Consider the following 23,055-nt stretch of genomic DNA (forward strand, 5'->3'; position numbering starts at 1 on the left):
GCACAGATGACAATAAAAGTGCCACGCGTTAGCCCAGAGGGAGGTGACTGTAAGTTGGCTGTTCTGGTGAATAAAAGAGCAACAAGTGTTCGTAAGCACATTGTAAAAAAAAAAAAACATCATCCAAACAAAACTTTAAAAATGTTAAAACTTTGTGAATGGACTTTTGCTCCCCACACATTTCAAGTTTACAGTACATGTGTCAAGACTAAGCAATCACTCCCATGGCTTGAGTGGATCCTTGTTGCTGTGTAACTAATCTGCAAGCTCAGCAGCATTCGCCTTAACCTTTTAGGAGGCAAGAGAAATTCAGTGTCTCCGCTCTACTCATTTGCTCTATACATGGGCTCATTTAGTTGTAATGCAACACTTGCTTGTATGTACATAGAATGCAGGCCGCGGTTATTAGAGAGGGCTGGAGGCCCTGGTGCTCTCACTAAATTAATGGCCTAACCGCAGGAGGGATGTGATGACCACAGTCTGTTAAATAGCTGGCGAGCCTCCAACAATCGGTTAATCCCCCAGTGGCTAACTTTTCCAATACAACTCCTCAAAACAAAAGCTAAGGCTTTAAAGAGCAAAGGAGGGAACTTATTCTTCTTCTGTACTTTTTTGTCCAGGAGTAGAAGCGTCGAATGAAGTGAAGAGATAAACAGACTGGCTTTAGGTGTGAAAGACTGGAATTGTTACCAACCTAAAACTAACTTATGTATGTTTACTTTGTTAATTTTATTTATGTTACTTTTATTACTCATCCGATCTTCATTTTCGCGCTTAAGCTATGACTGGAGTTTCTCTGAATTCTTGTTTTTCATACTCATTAAAGCTACAGGGCGTAGTTTCTGTCGCCCCCACAAGGAATTCTAAGTAACAACAACAACACTGGCGTCACATCCACCTCCCCACCCCTCCTACATACAGTTGCTAGTAACCAAGGAAGAAAGTTGTGTGGAGCTGATAGTCTTAATTAGCTTTGTAGCAACTCATTTGGCAATGGCTAATATCTACTTATACTTATATGATTAATATCAAAAAGTTACGCACTTAAGCTTTAAGGAAAACTGGGAGCTTTTTGTCTTTGTCTTAAGAAGGGCATGGGTACCATGGTAGTACATGTCCCTGTAAAGACATACACTTGATTCAACTTCACACCTTCAATAAAATTTTATTGAAAAAAAGTACCAATAAACAACAAGAAATCCAGAAAAAAAGATTTGTAGAGCAAAGCTCCATATGTACAGCATATTGCACTACATAACAAATTGTCTTTACTTCCATATTATATCAACAACCAAAAAAATATATATACACATAAATGAGTGCACAGTAGAGTCTCGAAAACACACAGTCAATGTTTACAAAAATGCTACATTTTCGCTGGGTCTCATTTCTTGGTATACAGAGAGTGTGTGATAATCAAGACTTCATAGAAACTGAGCAGTTAAAGGCATATTCCAGGGTTTTAGAAATACATGTACAATGTAGCTGTTCTTTAAAGAAGGGCAAATATTCCATAACTATACGCTCATGGGCCAAGTTAACCACAACTATGAATTCTTTTGGTTTGCTTGGTTTTGTTTTTACACCACAATGAGATGTGCGAGGAATGTTGCAAGTTCATTTTTATATTAAAAAAATGCCCTTGATCTCATGGACTTCAAAAAGGATACTACTCGTATTAAAATTATTTTACAAGCAATGAACTGTCCTTATAAAAGCAGACCCTTTTTATTAAGAAAATACATTTAAAAAAAAGTTATGAAATACCATGAAGAAGAAATGTTATCGTTGAAAAAAAAAGAAATTCAAAATCAAACCCTTCCTTGAAAACTTTAAATTTATATAAAGTGGACTACAAAATTCAAGACACTGACGGTTTCCATAAAATACAAGTCCCACTCTAGGGATTCTCCACACTCACATATAATGTGATGAGTGCAGCTTGGGAACCTCATTCTAACAAAAGTATACAGGGCACCACGGTGGCTTGTCTCCCTTTCCAATAAATCAAACAGGCCATCAATCGGAGCCTACTTGGTCAATGCACAGATATATACGTCTGACACATGGCAAGATTAGCCCGAAAGAACAATCCAGAGTATATACTAGACATTAACACACAACAGATAAGGGACCCATGGGATCTACAGAAACAAAGTACTTTCCAGTGCATGTTGATTACGACACAATGATCAAGGTTAAAGAATTGAACACATAAACACCCTGTGACTTAATATAAAAGGCTAACTTTTTTTTAGGTGTTTTGAAGCATTTCTAATGCTGTGTGTATCATTAGCAAAGGCTGGGTAATGACTCATTAAGTACAAAGGTAAGGTCCATCCTGTTGAAAGTTTAAACTGCATCTAAGCTGCTGCTTTTCTAAACCACATTTTGTGAATCTCCCCATGATGACTGATGAATCGGCTGGTGGAAGATAATGAAAAAGGTCTGAATTGGTTAGGCCATTTCCTGGAAACTCACAACCTTTTAAGTGAAACACTCCACCCAAAAACTATTTTTTGAGTATCAAACACCCATCCCGTAGGCTTAAAGGTGAGGTTTGTAGTTTTCTTTCTCATGAAGAGCAGCAGCTGTGGTCACAATGAATATATGTTGGTTACAATGCATTGCAATAGTAACAACAGCTACATTTTGGATAAATGGACACTACATACTCAACACAATATTGTCTTCCTTAAAGCTGTGAAGGAGCAGTGGATTTTGGCAAAACAATGACCATGTGGAACGTAATTGCACTGTGCAAACATTTGAACCGCCATTGAAATCCATTGTAACCAACATTAATTCAACCAGCCAATAGCCGATGTTCTTCATAAAGAGCAAAACTACAAACTTCTTAGAGCCCACAGGAGATGAGCAATACTAAAAAAGTAGAATTGAAGTTAAGTATCACATGAAGCAATATCAGGTACAACGAAGGCCAACCTGCTATGCACAGTCAAACAACTAAAGCATTGAAGTCCAAAAAAAAGGAAAATAAGAAGTAATTGCACACACAAGTGTATACAGTAGAAATGGGCAAATACACAAAAATAAATAAGAAGGGAAAAAAATAAATTAAAAAGAAAGATGAACCAATGAACAATAGCCATGTTATAAAGGAGCAGCACAAAGAGGAAGTCAAGAGCCAATGGTGAGACAGGGCGCTACAGGGACTGGCTCAGCGTTCAGGATCCGCAGGAAACTATAACCACAACCACATTCAGTGCACCTCACACGCCTACTACTACATGCTCAGCAGCCCACCGTCACCACCCCAGACAGAAAGTCAGTCTCAGACTCCTCAGTCTGTACCTTTACTTGTGTGCTGAGAAATTGGCGAAGAGAAATTTCATAACTGAAATGAAAAGTAAAGACTTGACAATACCTCAAGAGGTTTCATCATGAATGAGTGGGTAAAAACACTGCTCTTCCTCTAACCATGTAACTGATTCTCAAGGTTACCAGTAGCCCACAAAGTCTGTCCCTGAGACATCTTTAAGAGAATGAGAGGAAACCCTAATTATGCAGTGATAAACTTGACACATTGTAAGGAGCATATAATTACAGACCCCTGATATGTACTGCTCCTCGGGTCCACAACTTGGCCTGGGTTCAGCAATAGAAAATATAACAAACAGCATCTTCAACAGTGTCTTTAAACATGTTCATATTTCAACAATAATTACAGTCTTTTCACTTTTGTCTTTTTGTCTGCCGAGTGGTTACATGTACTAAAAATGTCCCAAATCTGGATATGAGCACCAACACAATACAAGATCACCCAGCAGAATATTAAACGATGTAATACCCCATAAAAGTAGCCTCAGACGATCTGTTTCACAGATTGATTATGCAGTATTGTATGGTGTGACACACACACACACAGGCTGTGAAAAACAAACCAGGACAGAAACCTTTCACTGGAGGTGCGTGGCTCTATTGTAACTCTATTGTAGACACACACAAAAAACTCTGGTACATGAAATGTCCAGAATCCAATCCAGATCCAAGACTGCATTCATTCAGGTCTTAACATTGATTATCTGTCTTGGACATAAGAGTGAATACATTTGAAATGTTGTGGGCATTTAAACAAGTCATAACTGAAAACCTTCATACAAGACAGGAGGTTAGCATGGTAACAGTCTGAACTCTTGAAGGGTGTACATCTAGTGCAAAAACAGTGGATCCACAGCTCCACTTCAAGGGCATGGAGGTCTGAAAACAATCACATGAAAAGAACACATCGGAAAAATAATCACGGTAGACTTGGGCAAATTGTTTTGGTGCCATTTAAGGAAAGAATACTTAAATTTGCTCGGTATAACAAACAAAGTGTGCTAGACCTCCGAAACGCATGCAAAAGTCATCACAACATGAATCTAAATATCTTTTTATAGATCCTTTAAACTTTCCCACCCAGCCTTTCTCTAGTGTGCTACATCTTAAACAACATCCAGCCACCCAGCAGCTGTGTAGTAATAGGCATTAGATCAAGTGGCATAACTTAAATATAATACACATTATATCATTACACAATAGGGGAAGTTGCATGATTAGAACAGTAACTAGACATTTATTAGCAATAGTATTAATGTCATATACATATAATATGCCAATTAAAAACATATTTTTAAATGTTTGCGTTGCATAAAAGACTTAAACAGTGTTTTGATGTTAAAGTCTTGATTCAGTGTAGTTATTCCACTGTTGATTATGCACTTCCTGGTTGTTTGTTATTGCACCTTGGTTTTGTCAATTAACATAATACCTATTAATTAGAGCTAACGGCTTTCAGTGTCAACAATCAAAATTCCTAATATTATTATTAGCTGTTGAACCTGGGTTTGCTGGCTGTCACCACTCTTGTCTGACCAGTCACTGATGTTCAGTACTGCAAACTCCACCCCAATACTTCCAGAGTCATCAAAACGTACTCACAGTTTGACATGTAGCATGTAACTTAAGAAAGGCTGGCCTTAAAACATCTGTGCAGATTAAAAAAGATATTTTGATTACAAGTTAAGATGTGATAGACTTTTTCCATGTGCAAAAGGTTTGTTCCCAATAATTTGAATGACACTGAGGGATCATGTTCAAACGTAATACCATACCAAAGAAACTGGAGGAGTAAGAAAACCAAAACAGAAAGCAAATAAAAGAAAATAAGAATAGATAAATGTTCCATTGAGGTGAGGTGCAAAACGCTTTGTTCCGAGAAGTTGTTCCCTCTTTGGAAAATTAGTAAATCAACTTGTCTGGTCACCTGGGAAACTTCAGAAAATTAAACCTCACACCACATTGCCTTTCAGTTCCTAACCATCTCATATTGCCTTCATCTCAAATTTTCTCAATACTCATTCTGGCAGAGCACGTTGAATAAGGCATTCCCGGGGTGTGTAGAGGTCATTGAAGATTGATACATGTTGAAGTGCAAAACATTTAACAAGAACAACGTACTGTACAAAACTACTACTACAACCACACGTATACCAAAATATGAACATTGTCCGGTAGAGGAATCTCAGAGCATCATGGCATCTTCTTGAAAAAAAAAAAAAAACACACTACCATGTATAAAAGTTGGTTGTCTCCGTCCCGCGGGGACCGTATGTTGCCTCTCCCCCCCCCCCTCCCCAAATAAAAACAGACCCGTGTTAGATTTTACAGTGCCATTAGGAGTCCAGTTCTTCTGAGAGATGGGGAGACCCCCCTCACCTCGGTCCTGCTCCACCTCCTCCATCAATGAACCCCCTGTCAAAGAGAAGGCTGAGCAGAGCTGCGGCCAGGCGCCACCACATCCGCCCCTGGTTCCTTTGGTTTCGATGATACTGAAGCAACAAATGAAGACAAAACATACCAAAGTTAGTAAACTGTACCAAAACTCTACAACATGAAGTACTAGAAATAGTCACTGGTTTGGGTTTTCAGTTTGAACATAAGTGTGTTTTGCCTCTGGTGTGTGCCTATTGACAGTGAACAAAGTGAAAAAAGGTCAACTGAGAAAAGGGTAAGACAAAACTAGACACCAGAACGACACTGATATTTTCACAACAGTCTGCTTCTGTGCCCAACCGTACTTATTAGAGAGGCCTCCCTTTGTGTGTGGGATCCCTACACAATCTGGGCTTCCCAAAAGACATTCTAAACCATAAACACATTCATCATACGGTCACACTTTTTCTGGCAGAGACCAGCAGCCAGTGGCTCAGGACGAGACTCTTTCGGGTTTGCGAGCCAATTGGATTGTGTGCGATTAAGGGGATAATGCTATCTCTGCCATTGAGAAGCGCAGATAAGATAATTGCACCGAATGGGATTAGGGAGCTCTTGATGAGAGGCAGGGAGATCTCTGGAAAACACGTATCTGCATGAGAAAGGTACAGTAGCCCAACAGCTCATAGGCAGACGAAAGGCAGACTCCACAACGCCTGATAATGCTTTGGCTATTTTCAGATCATAAGGGTTGTTAACTAAGGGACGTAAAAATGCACCAAAGTGAACTACCTTGTTCTGAGCATTATTCTGCTATGTTTACAATATAAAAAAATATAAAAATCTAAAGGCAGGAATTAGATATGCCATATTTACATGACTCTTATAGTGGTGTCCAAACATTGACCTAGTTAGCAGCCAAGAACTGCAGTAGTGATAAGCCTCAGGGTTTCTTTACTCTTATCAATTTGTGGTGAACATTGCAGGATTTTACATAAGCTTTTCCAGGTTCCAACCAGCAAGTGTATTATAGTGTTTCTTACTACTTGCTTAACCATGGCAAAGACAGCTGGGAGTCTTGAGAAAACGTACAACTAGAATACAACTTCTCTTTTGTATGACATATCTAAATCTTCCCAGGGGGTATTTTGATAAGGTCACAATAATAGCATAATTTTGCTTCATATAAACATAGGCATTATTTATATGCAACACAGAGTGGCTAAGCTGGTAGCCAGCTTGACTTGCAATGCCTCAAGTTTTTTTTTTTTAAACTAAATTAAATGAGAGACTACAGTCAGTTACAACTCTGGGATCAAATAAGTATACGCATGTGTGTTTATATATATATATATATATATATATATATATATTGTATGTCAATAATGTCTAATAGGTAATGGTGCTTAGAGTTTCAACATTAAAGATAGTAAAAAAAAAAAGTCAAATGAGGGATTTATCATGCTTCAAAGATTGTGTATTTACTACAAGCGACATGAGAAGCAATTAACCTTTATAAACAGAAACAGAATGATTCTGTGACACTGCCCTTCTGCCCTACACTCTATCAAGCGAGAGAGACACAGAGACAAACAGAAAAAGAGAGAGGAGATTGAGAAGAAGAAGTGTGCATAGGCATCTCACAACTTCATGAGTCACGCCACCAACTGTCAAAATGAGACTGGTTCTAAATTTAGCCAGCGATACGGCTGCAGAGTCTAGCCAGATGTCGGTTTCGTCACTGTGACACTAGCCTGATGTGCTTTATCAGTGTCCCATGTGGGCTGTCTGTCAAGCCAGCTGCTCAGAAGCTCTGCCTTATCTCTTGAGCAAACAGGCCAGCCTCAATGACAAGAAACTCTGGATTAGTCACATCAGGGGGGAGACAAGGAGACAATTTTTCTATCAGATAAGAGAGTGGCACAAATGGACATCACGGTGAAAAACCATCATCGTCACAACAATGGGTGAAAAGTATATATCCAAAGCTAGCTTGATATGCTTTTATTATCAGTGCAACTCCACTCCTCCCCCATTAAGAAGTGCTGAAAGGAGAGACTGTCGGGCCTTCACTGAACAGTAAAGAGATAAAGACACACACACACACACACACACACGTACACAAGCACACATGCTTTCAACACCTTCTACTGAAAGCAGTAGGAGTCGTCTCTCTTAAAAAAACATAGGGATGAAACCTAACTCTGCTCGTTGCCCTGTGCAGGCTGGAGCAGTCTTCCTGCTATTGTGACTGTCATTATTGCCTTGTCTCAAATGGCGGGCCGGCTAATGTCAGCCAACCTCTGGGGACTGCAGTGTTCCCTGCAGCCCTCTCTGACTGAGGAGCAATTTATCTGTCAGCATCCACCAGCACTCCTTCGCTATCTAATCCCTCCTTTCGCCAGGGGCCACGGGCTCCCATGTAGAACACTCACAGCCACATTACTCCCAAATCCATCAGGAAGATGGCAGTCAAAGGCACTTGGATGGCTTAGGGACAAGTGTCTGCACTGAATAACTGCAATCACCTACTGACAGGAGCAGACAGAAATGAGCCCTGGCAAACAGTAACACTATTATGCAGTGAGAGTTTTTGTACTGACTGTCAGACCGTGTGATAGTGAGAAGTGAGAGATACCAATATACAGAAAAACAAGTATGGGTGTATTCATGCATGAGCATGTACACACACACACGCACAATGCAATAAATTGCACAACCAGTGCCTGAAATAGCAATTACAGAGGCTGCAGTGGAATCACACATCCAAAACCACGCATCAGTGTTTTGGTTGTAAAAACATCCCTCAGCGACAGCCAGTCACACAGATTCTGATCACTCACACACTGTTAGAAACGTATGCTCTACGTTTCAACAGTAGTTACACTGGTCTCTATACAAGTTAGAATTTGAAGTCCCCGTACTCTTCATGAGGCCAAAACATTATTCTTTTAATTGCTCATTCACTATCACAAAATCAGTGTATCGGTGTCCTGTCGCTTGTAGCGTCAGGATATGACTTAACAGGACAGTTTTCATTCTGACTGTCGTCCCTGCTGTTTACTCAACCAGCAAAAGTAGCAAAAGCCACTTCCTGATCCCCTGACCCAAGCCTGCCACCGCCGTGCGTCACTAGATCCCACACACATTACAAAAACCCTCCTGTTTGACTGTCTGTGAGTGTTTGCCAGTGTCACAATACATGAGTCATGCTGAGCTGCATGGTTATAAATAACTTCATAAGTACATGAGAAAATCAAAAACTGTCTAGCCCTTCAGAGAGTAAAGCAAAAAAAAAAAAGAATAATAAAAAAAGATTAATATGTGCAGGGGGGTCCCACTTCCCAAAAGACAACTTAAGTTGTTACTTGATCATTTGAGGTTCCTTTTTAAAACTCCTTCCCTCATTTAAATGCTTATATGTGTATCATTAATGATCCCAACCACCCTCTCTAGAGCGGTGTAGACCTCTTATTTGGGTGTAACCTTGCTGAGGGAAGGGGCTGACTGGTGACTACCTGGAACCACAGCTGTCCCCTTGGGGGCTAACACGCTGAGCTTTGGGTTACAACATGTTTGTTAGAACCCACCCCTTTTCCTGGACGTATCAACATGTGTAGATGTGTGTGTTTAAAAGTGCGTGTGTGAATAAATAGGTGTTAGACTGTTAACCACTTGTATAACAAGAGACTCTCCAGAAAATCTCCTGGGGGTTTGTGTATATTTTTGATGCAACAGCCAATGGAACAACAATGTCTCACGGTCATACAACACCCCCGCAGCAAAGCAACTTTATGCAGCACACGGTTTTAGTGGACAGTGTGACTCTGACCATAGTGTAAAGTGTTGTTTGAGGCCAGGCATCCTCCATGCCAGTTGCCTCCACAGCACACTGAGGAAACGGGAGAAAAAGAGAGAAAGAGTGACATAAATAAACAGGAAGAGAACGCAGGGGGAGGGCCAGGGTTGGTGAGGTGGGGGAAGGGCTGTCCTTGTTCAGCAGTGTATGTGGCTTGAGGTTGGAGGGGAGGGGGGGCTGGTCTCTGTAAGTTCTGCATATGCACATGTTGCTCCAAGATAAATATGAAGCATTTGCAATAAAATGGAGTAAACCCTTGTCCTACCATAAATAAATCATTGTCAGATCAACTTGGGATCAATAAATAATAATAAAAAGAATGTGTGAATAATGTTATTGGGTGGAATGCACCTTTTTCTGTTTTGATCTCAATCTAACACACACTAATTAAGACACGCACAAACACAACGTCTAGTTTGATGGCAGTAAAGTTATGCTTAATCTGCAGCATGGCACTATCATAAAATGATTATTGTGTATAAAAGTAACATTGGCTGATAAAAAATAAAAGCTGTGTGGATTGTCCATGTAAGACCCATTAAAGCTACTGATATAATGAGCCATAATTAGAACAACATAGAGCATTACCATTAAGTTAAAGTTGACAATCAGAAGTCTCCAGTCCACACTAAACAAATCACATTTAACTGAGAAAACAGCTCCTGGTAATTAAGGTGGTACACTGGGTCCAAAGTCACTGTAAAAATAAAGAAAAAAAGTCTCTCCTTCATCTCCAAATTGGATCATGTGCAGTTTTTGGTTTCTAAAGTAGCTTACATAACAAATTACATTTCCCCCTGCATGACAAATAATGAGGTGTAAGATTATTTAATAATTTGTTACTGCTGCTAAAGGTTAAGAACCAAGACGTGTTCACAGCGTTTTTCGTATGGTTATCAGGATAATATTTAAGGGGCTGTCAGAGTCCGACTTGTATAATAGCATGTCCTCCTGGATACTGCATTTTGCCAACTTAGCTTAAGAGTCCTATCTAGATGTATCCAACTAATGACGACAGATTTGGGGGGTTTTCTGGTGGCAGTCACAGATAGCAATATACTAAACACAAGACAGATTTATAACACTCTTACACACGCAACACTTCATGAAGGACACAAAGGGGGAATACTGATACTACGTGGGATATTATTGACAAGTTGCACTTGTTTACCGACATCAAACTAGAGGCCAAGGAGTCTGTACAGCAGGATGCATATTATACTCCTCACCAGTTGTAGGTGTTCCCGGTGAAACTGGTCTCCTATCAGCTGGAGTTTCTGGCCAATGCAGGCCTCCACACTGCGGGCCACTGGTTGCTGGTGGGGAAGCTGCTCCATCCCGTTTTGCTCCCCTTCACTTTCTTGTCCCCTCGCTTCCTGATCCCCAACAAGCTCAAAGTGTGCTGGGAAGTGCAATCGAAAACCTGCGTTGCCTGTTGAGGGTCAAGGCTGAGGCTTATTATTTTGTCAACAACCTTATATAAATTTAAGTACAGCAATGGCACCTGACAGGGTGTTTTTACTGTGATTATATCTATGCTTATGATGCAACAGGTACAAAGAGCCGCCAAGTATTGCCGAACGTGTCATTGACCAATCAGATTGCTTGGCTTTAACCACAACTTTCCCAGCTGTTTTTTGTAATCAAACAAGGTTAGTCATGTAAGTGTTACATAAGTCACGCACACACAACAAACTCACATGACACAGATTTGAGGTCAGTCAGTTGTTATGGAGCTACTTTGGAATGATTACTTGTATATTGCGCCAATGTAACTTTGCTGTCACTGATAATCAGTTCTTTGTGCAGTTGCTGCTTACGCAGGTAAGCACTCCTGTCATGTCCTTTCAGTCACACTGCCAGTCTGGCGCCTTTTGAATAGCAAAGCAGCTGGGTACACTCCATACAGACCATAAAAGCCACTGTGATCACGACTACCAGGCGCCAGGGGTGAGATCAGTGCAGCAACATTGTAACCCATTTCTCACAGTAAGTCTTATATTATGGTTTTTTTACTTCACTTTATAACACTGGTTATCACGCACGAGGCAATGTTCCTTTTTTTTTTTTTTAAATACGGTGTGTCATCAGCCTCACCGTAGAAGAGTGGTCTGGGCTCCTCTGCGACTCCACAAGGCAGCATGCCGTTGTTCAATGCCAGGGTAGGTCCAGGTGTCTGTGTTCCCCGGTCTTCACACTTTATCTCCCTGAATGTGGTGCGCCAGCAGTGGGGGTCTGGCTCAAACACATCATCCTCCTCATCGTCCATACGGGTGCAATATAAGATGAGCAGCCTTAAAAGTAACAGGGCAGAAAAAGAAAGGTGATGGCTACAGCTGAATGTAGAACACTTGTCTTCCAGTCAGTACATAAATCAAAAGGTATCCCAAGTTCCCTTTACTAATGATGGAAGTAACCTTGGACAAGTCTGCATTAGGTCTGATGAGATGATCTCAGACACATTCATTATGTGTTCATTTCAGTTCATTCCTCCAAAGCATTCATTATCTTTATAGACAACCTGTCTGACTTATAATGAGTGCCCTCAAATCAATAAAACCACACTGGACAAGTCGGGGAAGAGAAAAAAATGGCAAATGATCTGCCTTCACTTGTGGCAAAGAGCTCAGTGCTTATTCAGACAAATGGCTGTGTTCATGTCAGTGATGAAACCACACAATCCACTGCGGTTAGTAGACTCAGTTGGTTAAATCTCTTCTATCTGGGCCATAAGCAACTCTGTGGACAGCCTTGCTACATATCCTATCAGGTACTTGTACAGCAAGCAATTGCAGGTATCAGTGCACATATAAGTATCTAAAAAGTGTACAATGTGTAAATTTGATGACTGGCATAATTATTAAGCAACTCTACCCCAGTGTAGCAAAAATCCAGTAGCACTTCTTTCCAGTGTTAATGATGGCCTGCACTCAACAATAAATATTACAGTGGGTCGAAGAGTTATCAAAATAGCACGAAATTCAAGTTGCCTCAAAAGTTAACCCCTAAGTCACCATCGAGTTGTAATACAGGGTTAGACTACTACCACACGTCCAAATTAGGGTCCACAGCAAAAGGGTAATGACAGTCTTTGAGGAAAATCCTAAGGCACTGTCCGTACCCCGGCCTGTCAGCTTGCCAGCTCCCTGAGAAGGAGTTTTCATTTCTTTACCCGACATTTAGCAGATTGGCCTGTCTCAAGCAATTCCAGACCTCACGATATACTGTGTACGTTCACAATAAACCCTGTGTGCTAAACCACTTAATGCTTTGTTTTGACAAACACAGAGAAAGAACAAGGTAGGCTCAGGAGAAAAAAAAAAAAAACTCAACTTCCAGAAACCCTGTGTTGCTTTCTGTACCGATCCACTGTCCCGGCAGAGAGCCTTGTGTATGTGCCAGACAGTGGCTCCCCCTGCTGCCAAAAAAACAAAAACTAACAAAAGGTAAAGGGTGGTAGGGAGGCAGCTCTGTTGACACAGTTTCTGTCCACTAACATCTAAAGCCTCACATCAAACCGTTTTCTATTATGTAAATATTGCACATTGAGACCTCAAATGTGTGAGCTACTTAAACTCAAAGCAGTGCCAAAGTATCGCGATATGTTTTATCCAGAAATCTAGTTAGTAATCCACAGGAGCATGTCTATAAGAAAAGCATGTTCTTAACCAAAATGATGTAAGAAAGAAAAGAAAATGCGAAAATACATTAACAAGTCTGCAGTACACAATCTAAAATATATAAGTAAATGTTAGCACGCGTAAATGACTTAAATCTAGAAAACGGCTGCCACTACATTTAAAGACTGAAACACGACAGACACAAAAACAAACCGGCCGTCTGAAGTCCATTCACCGAGTGAGCTCTGTCAACCGGGAAAACCGGTATATTTCAAATCTCTGCTGACACGCCGAGTTACACTAAAACTGTTTAAGTTGGACTGTTTTGTCGTTTCGATAAATGAATGTACACGAACCCTCGAAACACATGTGTCGCGGCTGATTTAACGACAACAACGACACGTTGTTGCGTCTTGCTAAGGACGCGGATGTTACTTTGAAGCTCGCGCCGATTATCTCGTGTAAAGTTTACTCTGAAGTAGGATATTAAAAGGTGGTTTTTAAGGAGCTTACCACAGATATTAGCTTCGTTGTAAAGGTTGCCTTACACTCAGAGAAAAGGGAAAACGGGTTCAATATCCCGGCAAGTCAAGCGAGTTTAGTCCGTATCACCTCCACGACTAGCTACTTCCATTCTGTGAGGAAAACTGCAGCAAGCCGATTTCATTTCACCGACGTCAGCTCTAAACTGACTCCGCCACCGGGGCGTGGTGCTGGAAGTTAGTAAATAAACCCTCCTTAAAACGCGAGTGTTTCTGTCGTCCAACTGTATGCGACTCAGCAAGGCAGGGCATGCCCATTAAGGGTGATTTACGTTCACGTTGTAACCAATCGTCGAGTTTGTTTTTGTCCCGCCTTCTCCTTTGCGTATTTAGACACGTGGACGGGAAATTCCCCATAGCACGAGACTGCTTTTACGCCTCTATCTGCTCAGTTAAGTAACCTACTGACATTAAAGATAAACTATAAAGGAAAACACAAGGCTGCAACGTGTTCACATGTGACCTGATGGTGCCATAATTGCCCTCCATATTTATCAAAATTTAAGAGTTTATTAATTAATGTTTATTAATTCTGTAAGTAATACGAATTAATGAAAAACAGTTTGTCTGGCTGCAGCGTGTCTTATTATAATAATGTACAGAGCCTATTCAGTGTATATATAGATAAAGAAAAAATATATCTTTCTATCTGACTGTTCCAGCTTGAGGCATATAGGCCTACATCTACAAACTGACAAACAGTAGATTTTCCCATTTTATAATTTTATACCCAAGTTCACATTTCTTTTATATTTCACATTTACAGCCAGATTTTAAGTTTCTGAACACCCTATGTATTTTTGTAATCAACACACAGTTCACTGAGAAACAGTTTTGACTTTTTGTTTATTATAAGGGGAAGTGACCCAGATCCTACTGGAAGTGGCCCAGATCTTAATCAGTTTAATTAGACACCTGTTGAAGAGAACATGTGTGTGTAGATTGTTTATGTTGCAAAAAAAACAGGTTTTTGACAAAGATCTGGCTTGACACTATACGTCTTAAAGTAGTCACCATGGGAGGCTGTATTGTGTCAACCTATTAGTCCATGTATAACCACAATCATATTTCAGTTTAGATATAGGCTACTTATATTCTTTTTGTTTTCTACGTGATTTACTATCATCTCATAGCATGACACCATGTCCACGCTGAGCTGATGCAGGTGCTGGTTCTTTGCCCCACCCCCTCAGGGCTCAAACTGATCAATAAACCCTTGGACAGCTGGAGCTGACCCTCTGCATTCTTTCACAGAGTATTACCCTTCCCCCACCTCCCCTTTCTCTCTCCCTGTACCTCAGCTGTGATCCCGTCCCACCACCGGGCTGCGTGAGAAGTCACGGGTCCCTGCCTCCTCTGTCCTGCCTGACTCGGATAGTCCTTTAGGTTCGGACGTTGTCCCACCTGCGGCCACTCCAAAGAGGTGGGGATTTGCTGTGGAAGAGGGTATTTGTTTTCTCGCTCACTGTGATATTGAAAACTTGATCACTTCTTGCATGAGTGACCACTGTAAACAACAAAAGGCTTAAAGTAGTGGGAGCATTAGTTGCAGCTTCCTTTTGTGCTTTGACAAAACAAAGGAGACTCCTCCCTACTAAAGACCATATTAAGAAAACACCTGTAATTACAAAAGAGACAGTCAGAATCCTTTTTAGCCAGGTATTTGTCAGAGTATGAAAGTTAAAGTGTCTAAGAACAGAGTAATGTAAGTTGTGAAAAAAACCGAATCAATCAAGTCAGATAACCTTTTCATGATAATTTGTTACCGAGTGTTTGATTGGTTCATTATTCGAAGAGGCTGCAATCAAATATTTAAAGAAAAATGTCAGTACACAGGATTTATGGCAGTACAAATATCTCAAGAAAACAAACTAAGTTATTCATTAATATACATTAGTGTGTGATGTATTAGTGTTTAAAAGTAGCAGCAGAAATCATTGAAGCCATAAGGCATCTCTCAGTGGGACAATGACAAGCTTTTATGACATAAATAATGAATATAGATGAATTCACTGCAGCTCTTTCCGCTATACAGGAACATGAATTTTATGTTCAGCACATTGTTGACTCAACTAATTGAGCCATGCCTATCAGTATGTGGATTATGGTTTTGCGTTGATGAAAGACATGTCTCTTGACAAGTCTTTGGAGTGCACACCCAGAAATTAGCTTATATTTATACACTTTATCCAGATAAGACTCTCCCTGAAATGAGACTACATTAACAGAATACGGTGCCTGGCAACTATCTGTTAGTGTCTCTCTCTCTCTCTCTCTCTCTCTCTCTCTCTCTCTCTCTCTCTCTCTCTCCCTCTCTCTCTCTCTCTCTCTCTCTCTCTCTCTCTCTCTAACTCTAAACAACATTGTCATTGACTTGTGTTTGCATTGTGGAAAGCAAGCCTTCATGAATAAGTTCTCATAGACGCCTGAGAACCCTGGGAGAGAGAAGACTGGCATCAGTTAATGTTACACCAGGAAGCGTGTTGCATGCACACACACACACACTTGCAGAAGTGTACATGGACACACCCGTGCACACAAGCACACATGGCTGCACTATCACATGCCCTACTTCCTCGGTAACCTCAAAAGCCCATTCTTCCTCTTGATATTTCATTCTCTATATGCACTGTGCACACACATCAATCACAAACACACACTGCCTTTCTCTCACCAAAATATTCTCAGCATACAAATCCTGCCTGGAAACTAGAAAGGATGGGTTTCATTTGCTCCAACTGGACATGCTCCATGGCAACCGCATCCTAACTGTAAGCCAGTTGGATGAGACATGTGCAGCACACTGACCCAATGGCAGAGATAATGAAAACAAAAGGAAGCTTGCTTCTCTGCCCTCTCTGGCACTCCTCATGATAGCTTCAGCTAGAGAAGCCCAAAGACATCACTGTAATTCAGGTAGTGTTTAGGCAGTTTTTTCCCTAGCAACCTGACAACATGATTAGGATCAGCAGAGTTTGATCTGGACCAAATCATTTGAAAGTATCTGAAGCTGTAAGGTTAAGTATGCACACATACACGCATCCATGTATACATCTGTGTAAACCTGTGGGAATAGCTTTAAATGTGTTGTCTCATCAGAGTAATCTGTTCTTTATTTTTAATGTCAAGTGACCTGAAGAAATTGATGCAATATCTGACTTTTGCCTTTCCTCTTTCAAACAATCAACATTGTATATTGTATTTACTAGTATGGCCCAAATAAGGAAAAATAGTCCATTTGCATGAGTTTTAAAATATATGTTTACATGTCTACCTGTTGTTTTATAAGTTTTATGATTTTTATCTGGTTAACAGTCAGAAATGACAGCTGAATGAAAATAAGACAAATGGTGGAAGTGGGTTTATTTTTCTGTCGGTTTACAACAGCTGCAGGTCCTCTCATATTCACTTATTGAATAATGTAGCAGTCGTGGAGAGGTGAAGTTTGGTCATTTTTTGCTTTTGAAACTGGTCTTTTTCTCGAAATTGTGAAGGTGAGGCTAGTTATGGGAGAAATGACACCTGATCTGATCGCCGTAACAGAGCCGTGACACAAACGGCCACCTTTGTAAGGGCTGTCTGGTAATAATACATCCCTGTCTGGCTGTAGACTACTGGCCAAACCTCACAATCTCCAAAGTGATTCAGATACAAAGGTCTTTGTTATTGTGTTGGCTCATCTCACACTTAACAAAACTCATTCTCAAGAGAAATATATAATGACAAAGGCAAATGTGGGTGGTGTAAATAATATATCCTAATTCTGTGCATTTTAAGATCCCTTAGTGAATGAAGTCATATTGGAGTTACTTACTCTAAGGAACATCCCACATCTTTGTGTTTCGATTAGTCTAGACAATAACTTGTAAAACCATCACTCTGACATTTTGTTTAAGCAGGATTTGGTAATATTCTATATTTTACCTTTTTTTACAAATCCTATGAAAAGGTCAAAAGATCAAAACCAACAATCTATGTAACCAAATTGTTATAATTCACTCCTAGTATGGACCCCAATAGCACGCTCAAGGACAATGGATTGAAGTTTATAGTTTTATTTTATCCCAGTACTTGCAAGTAAAGTGAGTAAAAGAAGGTGGTTAGGTGACTACCCTGGTGGTACCACTGTATCTGAAGTCTCTCTCCCAAAATTCAGCATTAGTGTGCAGAATTACACCCACTAGAGCCAGTCCCACAATGAGTACTTCTTAGTATGTGCCATTTCTGAGTCTGTAGCTTTTGAGCAGGAGGGGGGGGCAATGTGGAGGCTGGGGGTGTGCCCTTCACCTATTCCCACTTTTCTCGTTTGATAGCCATGACTTCTCTCTCTCATGGGTGTCTCTGGACAGTCAAGGTAACGTAACAGAGGGAAAGGGGAGGCGGGAAAGGGGAGGTAACCCCTTATGAGGTCATAAGGGGCAAAGTTCCAGATTGGCCCATCTGAGCTTTCATTTTCTCAAAGGCAGAGCAGGATACCCAGGGCTTGGTTTACACCTATCACCATTTCTAACCACTGGGGGACCACAGGCAGGCTGGGGGAACGCATGTTAATCTTAAAAAAAAACTACCAAAGTGAAATTGTCATGCCATGGGACCTTTAAGCCTGAAGAGTTGCCACATAGAGAGCGGATATAATCTAGCAATGAGTGAGTGGAGAGCCAGGTTTCTTATACTGAGCTTGATGGGAAACGGAAGTCAGGTGTGCCTGGTAACGAATGTAGAGCCACGCCTGTGGATGAGCACACACGCACACACAGGAGAGGAGACAAAGAAAGACAGGGAAACAAACACATAACACTGGAAATCCAGAGGGCTGTGACACAAAGCCTGAAATAGTATTGTTTTCTTATTTTTCTGTGCCATCTACCTCCATTGTTGTCCAACAACTACACAGTAATTACGGTTTACATCATAAACATAGATACTACATTTTGTCTTAAGTCAATCCCATTAAAACTGTCCACCACAGATATGTGGATGAAAACAGTCCCTGACAAATGGGCAATTTACTTTTGTTTGGGTAATGTTTGCTGAAAGCTGCGGTGTCCAGCTGATTTAGGGAACCATTTAGCCATTAACAAGTACATGGTAAATGAAGTGCATTTTTATAGATGTATTTTTTCAGTAATTGGGTTTGGGGCTGAGCTGTTAGGGAAGCTGTGAAGTATTAGGAGACCCACTAACACACTAAATAAATCTTTTCATGAGAATTGTTTTTACAATAAGAGAAATATATATGTAGAATATCACATTATGTGTTGTATTATCCATTAATGCAAAGTTAGTTGTGTAATATAGCTTGTTTGACCAAGTCCTGCAAATTTGGTTTTGGCATTTAATGTGGGCATGCCTACAATAATGAATTTAGTTTTACAGGGAATTATTTGTAACTGTTTAATTAACGGCTAACTCTTGTGAGGACTGTTGATGCTACCCACAGAACAGTCACCCCGTCAGTGCACGGTGGACTGTACCTTAGACATGTTTATTTCATTCCTCCATTTATCCCAGCTCAGGAAGGCTCTCCCATGTGGGAAAACTGAACTATTGTGGCATTTGAAACTGTTCTACATTTGCCGACCCTTTGCTGAACCAACCACAATTTGATTTTCACTGCAGGCGATGTAGCATACCCCTGTATGAGTCATTGTAGTTTGTATTATAGCGGAGACACATTGAAGTCCAGCAATTCACAGACTGCAGGTGATACTTTCATGTTGAGCGAAAGGAATCAATTAAAAGTCCTGTCTGTAAGTTTCTCCAATATTTTGCCCGCCGGCTACTCGTAGGCAAGAGTGGTCTCAACAACTCTGGGCTTCACTTAATGAGACTGACTGGTGTGTCAAGCTGTTCTGCTCGCTCTTTGGAGAATAGAAGAGTGTACTGTATGTGTGGCAGGAGCAGTAACACCCATTCATGAACATGCAAACAGAGGATAAAATTGGATAACTGTGTGGGAGAGTTGACCAGTTATCCAGCCTGCACAAAGGCCCCCTGTTTAATCTGCTCCACACATTAAAGCCACGGCACCTCAAAGCAGGCATGTCCTAACAGCTGTGGACATGACTCCGTCTCTCTCTCTGAAGTGAGGCAGCACAGCGGTGTCCACAGCCATACAGCCCAGAAGCATAGGATAAAGACTTTAAGACTGCTCGCCATGAGTGAGTCAATCTCACACCAGGGTTATGACAATCCAAAGAATCCTCAAAACCCAACACAGCCCTTCAAGCATGCACAAAGGGCTTTTCTTCACCATAAAAGGCGTCACACTGGTCCTTTAACGCTTTGAAATGCTGATATTGTTTTCTACAAGATTTTCATCATGCTTTCAACATGAAATCCCCAGAGGTAATAAAAATGTGACAAATGGCTTAATATTTAATCACTGTTGATCATAAAACAATTTAAATAAAGCTGATTACAGTCAGCACTCTGTCTTTTGAAACAGTACACCAGTACAACCACCACAGCTGTATCAGGATTTATTTATTTGCAAGTTAATTAACTGTGGATGGCTCAAAGGCGGCCTGCTGTTGCACTGTGGAGGTCCAGCTCAGAGGCCTGCAAGCAGTGTGTGGAAAAGCACCATTAATGGCATCCATCATCAGCTACTAATTATGCTGCCTGTGGGCCCCGACTAGATCCGATTTCAGCTTTGGGCTCCAGCCACCAAACACTTAGCATTCATATTTAATCACACCTCATTATCCACCAACAATGTAGGAAGGAGACAGAGCCCTTACCTGATATGCCAGACAGACACAGTCAACATACAGACAAAACACAAATGTCACACACACACACACACAAACCACCACCTGCAAAAAAAAAACACCCCCACTCCCCCACCCCCCTGTCAACGGCCGTTAGGAAAGAGGTCTCCTCTCTTGAAGTTACTCAACCTCTTTGATGAGCGGTAGAGCCCCAATTTTATGCTTTCTCTGCAAGTTTGTCCTTTCATGTGAGATCCTTTTCTTTTCAGTGTTTTCTGGTTCAAAGAGCAGCAAAAGCAAACGGAGGCTAATCCTCTATCCTCACAACAACTGCTGGTGTGTTGCTGGGTTATCAGCTTAGAGTCATCATGATGTCACACTCTTCAGGTGTAAGTAGTCTGATGTTGAACATCAAATATGACTTTGGTCTGCTCAGGACACCTGCCCTTGTTATTGTCATGCAGGTGAAACAGAATACACCGAGTCATGCTCTTCCCTTATCGTGCAACGGAGACAGTTTCACGATAAGTAATCAGTGTCATGTTTTTCTTTTGATTTGGCTGTGTTTGTTCACGTGCCCTTCAAGTGTTCTTTATTTGCTTCCATTTGCACTAGTAAAAAGGTGGCCAGTACAAGTTAGCAGCCAACTGGCGAGTTACTTTATCTGATGTGCTTCAGCAAGTCTATTCAGGGGCCAGTCTATGCAATTTGTACTTAACACTGGTGCGGATAATTATCCAGCACTTGTTCGTCCAGTTCTAGGACTCTAGCCAGCTGAAACTGGAGATGCTCCTAAAAGATGCAGGAGCCATTATACAAAAACACTCCAATATCCTGGTTCTTGGAGCTGTGAATCAACACATAAATCTTGTCCCTCATGACTGATTTGTTCTTTTATGATTTTATGAATCTAGTAGAGAAAATCAAGTACTTATTTCCGTACATCCACACACATCCAACAGTTGGTCTTAATTGACTCAGCATTGAAACCATAGGAAGTGTATGAAGATTGGATCTATAAGGTAATAACTGCAATTCAAAGATCTGGCCATTAGTTATGGGTGTTATTTGAGGTATTTGGTGGCATGTCTTTTGTAAATATTTTGGTAAAATATGTATGTTATGTTTTTGACTATCATCTACATGTATGTATGTCAGTTACATGTCCCCAGAGTCATGTCATGTTTTCCCTCCTTGTCACATTGTAGGACACGGGACCACAGATTTGTGGACACTCCACAGTTTTATGCAATCTTTAGGCCCCACTCTATTTGGTTCAGAGCCGACTCAAGGTTGTAAAAGTGTAAACAAAACATTAAAGAGTCATTTGGCCCCATGTGGGGACAAGTAATCATTGTGTGACCTCAGACACTGCCGTCTCTTATTTCTCATCACAGACAGAAGGCCAAGAGGGAAAGTCATCAACAGGCACGTACACTGACCCCCTCAAACTCCTTAAATGGAATGGAATACATGAATCCATGGATCTGAAAATATCCATGCATGGATATGCAAATATCCAGCAGTATGACAAAAACATATTATACATGCATAAAGACAGAGTCCTCTTTCAACTGATCCAAGCCTTGTTATTTTTGTAAATTTCTACCATTTTCAAAGAACATTTTTCAAAAATCAAACAGAACCTCTTGATGAAAGCATGTAACGGAATATGCTGAAGGTGTCACAAGCTATATCTCTGAATTATTCATTCAAGAAAAGCAGCCTGATAGAAAATCATTTAATCCTGATCTGATACACAGTCTGCTGAAATATTAGCTGTGGGGAAACATCATATATCAGCACATGAATGCTCCTTAATGTATATCCCATTAAAAATTTACACTCTGGTCAGAGAGTGTGTCCAGTAGGGGCCTGCATGCGTGTGTGTGTGTGTGTGTGTTTGTGTGTGTGTGTGTGTGTGCACGTGTGCGTGTGCTGTGTGTTTGAGTGGGGTAGGGTCACTACATCCACTGTCTAGCCTCGGTCTGGAGGGCTGACGGCCTGTCATCGCGGCAGCCAGTAGACAGGAGGGGGTCACATGGGTGTAGTGACCTCCAGGCAGCGTTATGTGAACCCCCTCATAGACCGCAATGAAGTCAGATTGCCTAATCTACGGAAAACAAAAGTGCTGTCAGTCAGGCTGGACAAGTCATCAACAACAGCAGCACTAGCAGCCTGGGAGAATTTCACCAGGCAGGCCAGGGCCCTAGCGTACAAGCAGCGGCCCACTTATGGGATATTGATGATGGAAAGATGCCTGGCTTTTACACTACTAGTGCTAATGGTCTCTAAGTGTGCACTAGTAAAAATGTATTTTCTGTTCGGTTAAATAGGATAGGACCATGCTCTGTGTATTAAGTGCTTTCTGATGATTGGTCTTTGAGTGTCAAATAACCCTCTAACACTAACAGGCCTGGCCTTTAAAGCTGCATACAGGACAGAAATGTATGACATGTATTTAGATGGGAGATTGTTTGTTTAGAATAAACAAAAGAGTTCTGTGTTTGCTAATATGGACGGATTATATAAATCTCCTGAAATTATAATCCAAATCATGTTTAGCTGGGTAGTGTTTATCATTCCCATAACGCTTTTGAACA

The 23,055-nt window shown here is 40.9% G+C and overlaps 1 protein-coding gene across 2 annotated transcripts; it reads right to left on the reverse strand.

Moving 5' to 3' along the window:
• Window positions 1-1,149: 1,149 nt before the first annotated feature.
• Window positions 1,150-13,980, reverse strand: bmf1 (BCL2 modifying factor 1). 2 transcript variants are annotated; one of them, XM_034858378.1, is made up of 4 exons: window positions 13,711-13,979; window positions 11,675-11,871; window positions 10,807-11,009; window positions 1,150-5,834 (listed from the first exon to the last, which is right to left on the reverse strand). In XM_034858378.1, exons 2-4 carry the CDS (start codon window positions 11,844-11,846, stop codon window positions 5,718-5,720), a joined length of 492 nt encoding a protein of 163 aa, XP_034714269.1. In that variant the 5' UTR covers window positions 11,847-11,871; window positions 13,711-13,979; the 3' UTR covers window positions 1,150-5,717. The 2 variants fall into 2 exon arrangements, with proteins under 2 accessions (XP_034714269.1, XP_034714268.1); XM_034858377.1 differs by lacking the exon at window positions 1,150-5,834 and adding an exon at window positions 7,098-9,610 and having other exon boundaries at window positions 13,711-13,980.
• Window positions 13,981-23,055: the final 9,075 nt, after the last annotated feature.

The sequence above is a fragment of the Etheostoma cragini genome, chromosome 20, assembly GCF_013103735.1.
Source record: "Etheostoma cragini isolate CJK2018 chromosome 20, CSU_Ecrag_1.0, whole genome shotgun sequence".
NCBI lineage: Eukaryota > Metazoa > Chordata > Actinopteri > Perciformes > Percidae > Etheostoma > Etheostoma cragini.

Bases quoted from the DNA above. Each gene is read 5' to 3' on its own strand.
- bmf1 (XM_034858377.1), bottom strand. From the start codon at position 11,846: ATGGACGATGAGGAGGATGATGTGTTTGAGCCAGACCCCCACTGCTGG. The intron at 11,010-11,674 runs GTGAGGCTGATG...GACCCTCAACAG, and splicing joins GCCCAGACCACTCTTCTACG to GCAACGCAGGTTTTCGATTG. The intron at 9,611-10,806 runs GTGAGGAGTATA...CCGTTTCCTCAG, and splicing joins ACCGGGAACACCTACAACTG to TGTGCTGTGGAGGCAACTGG.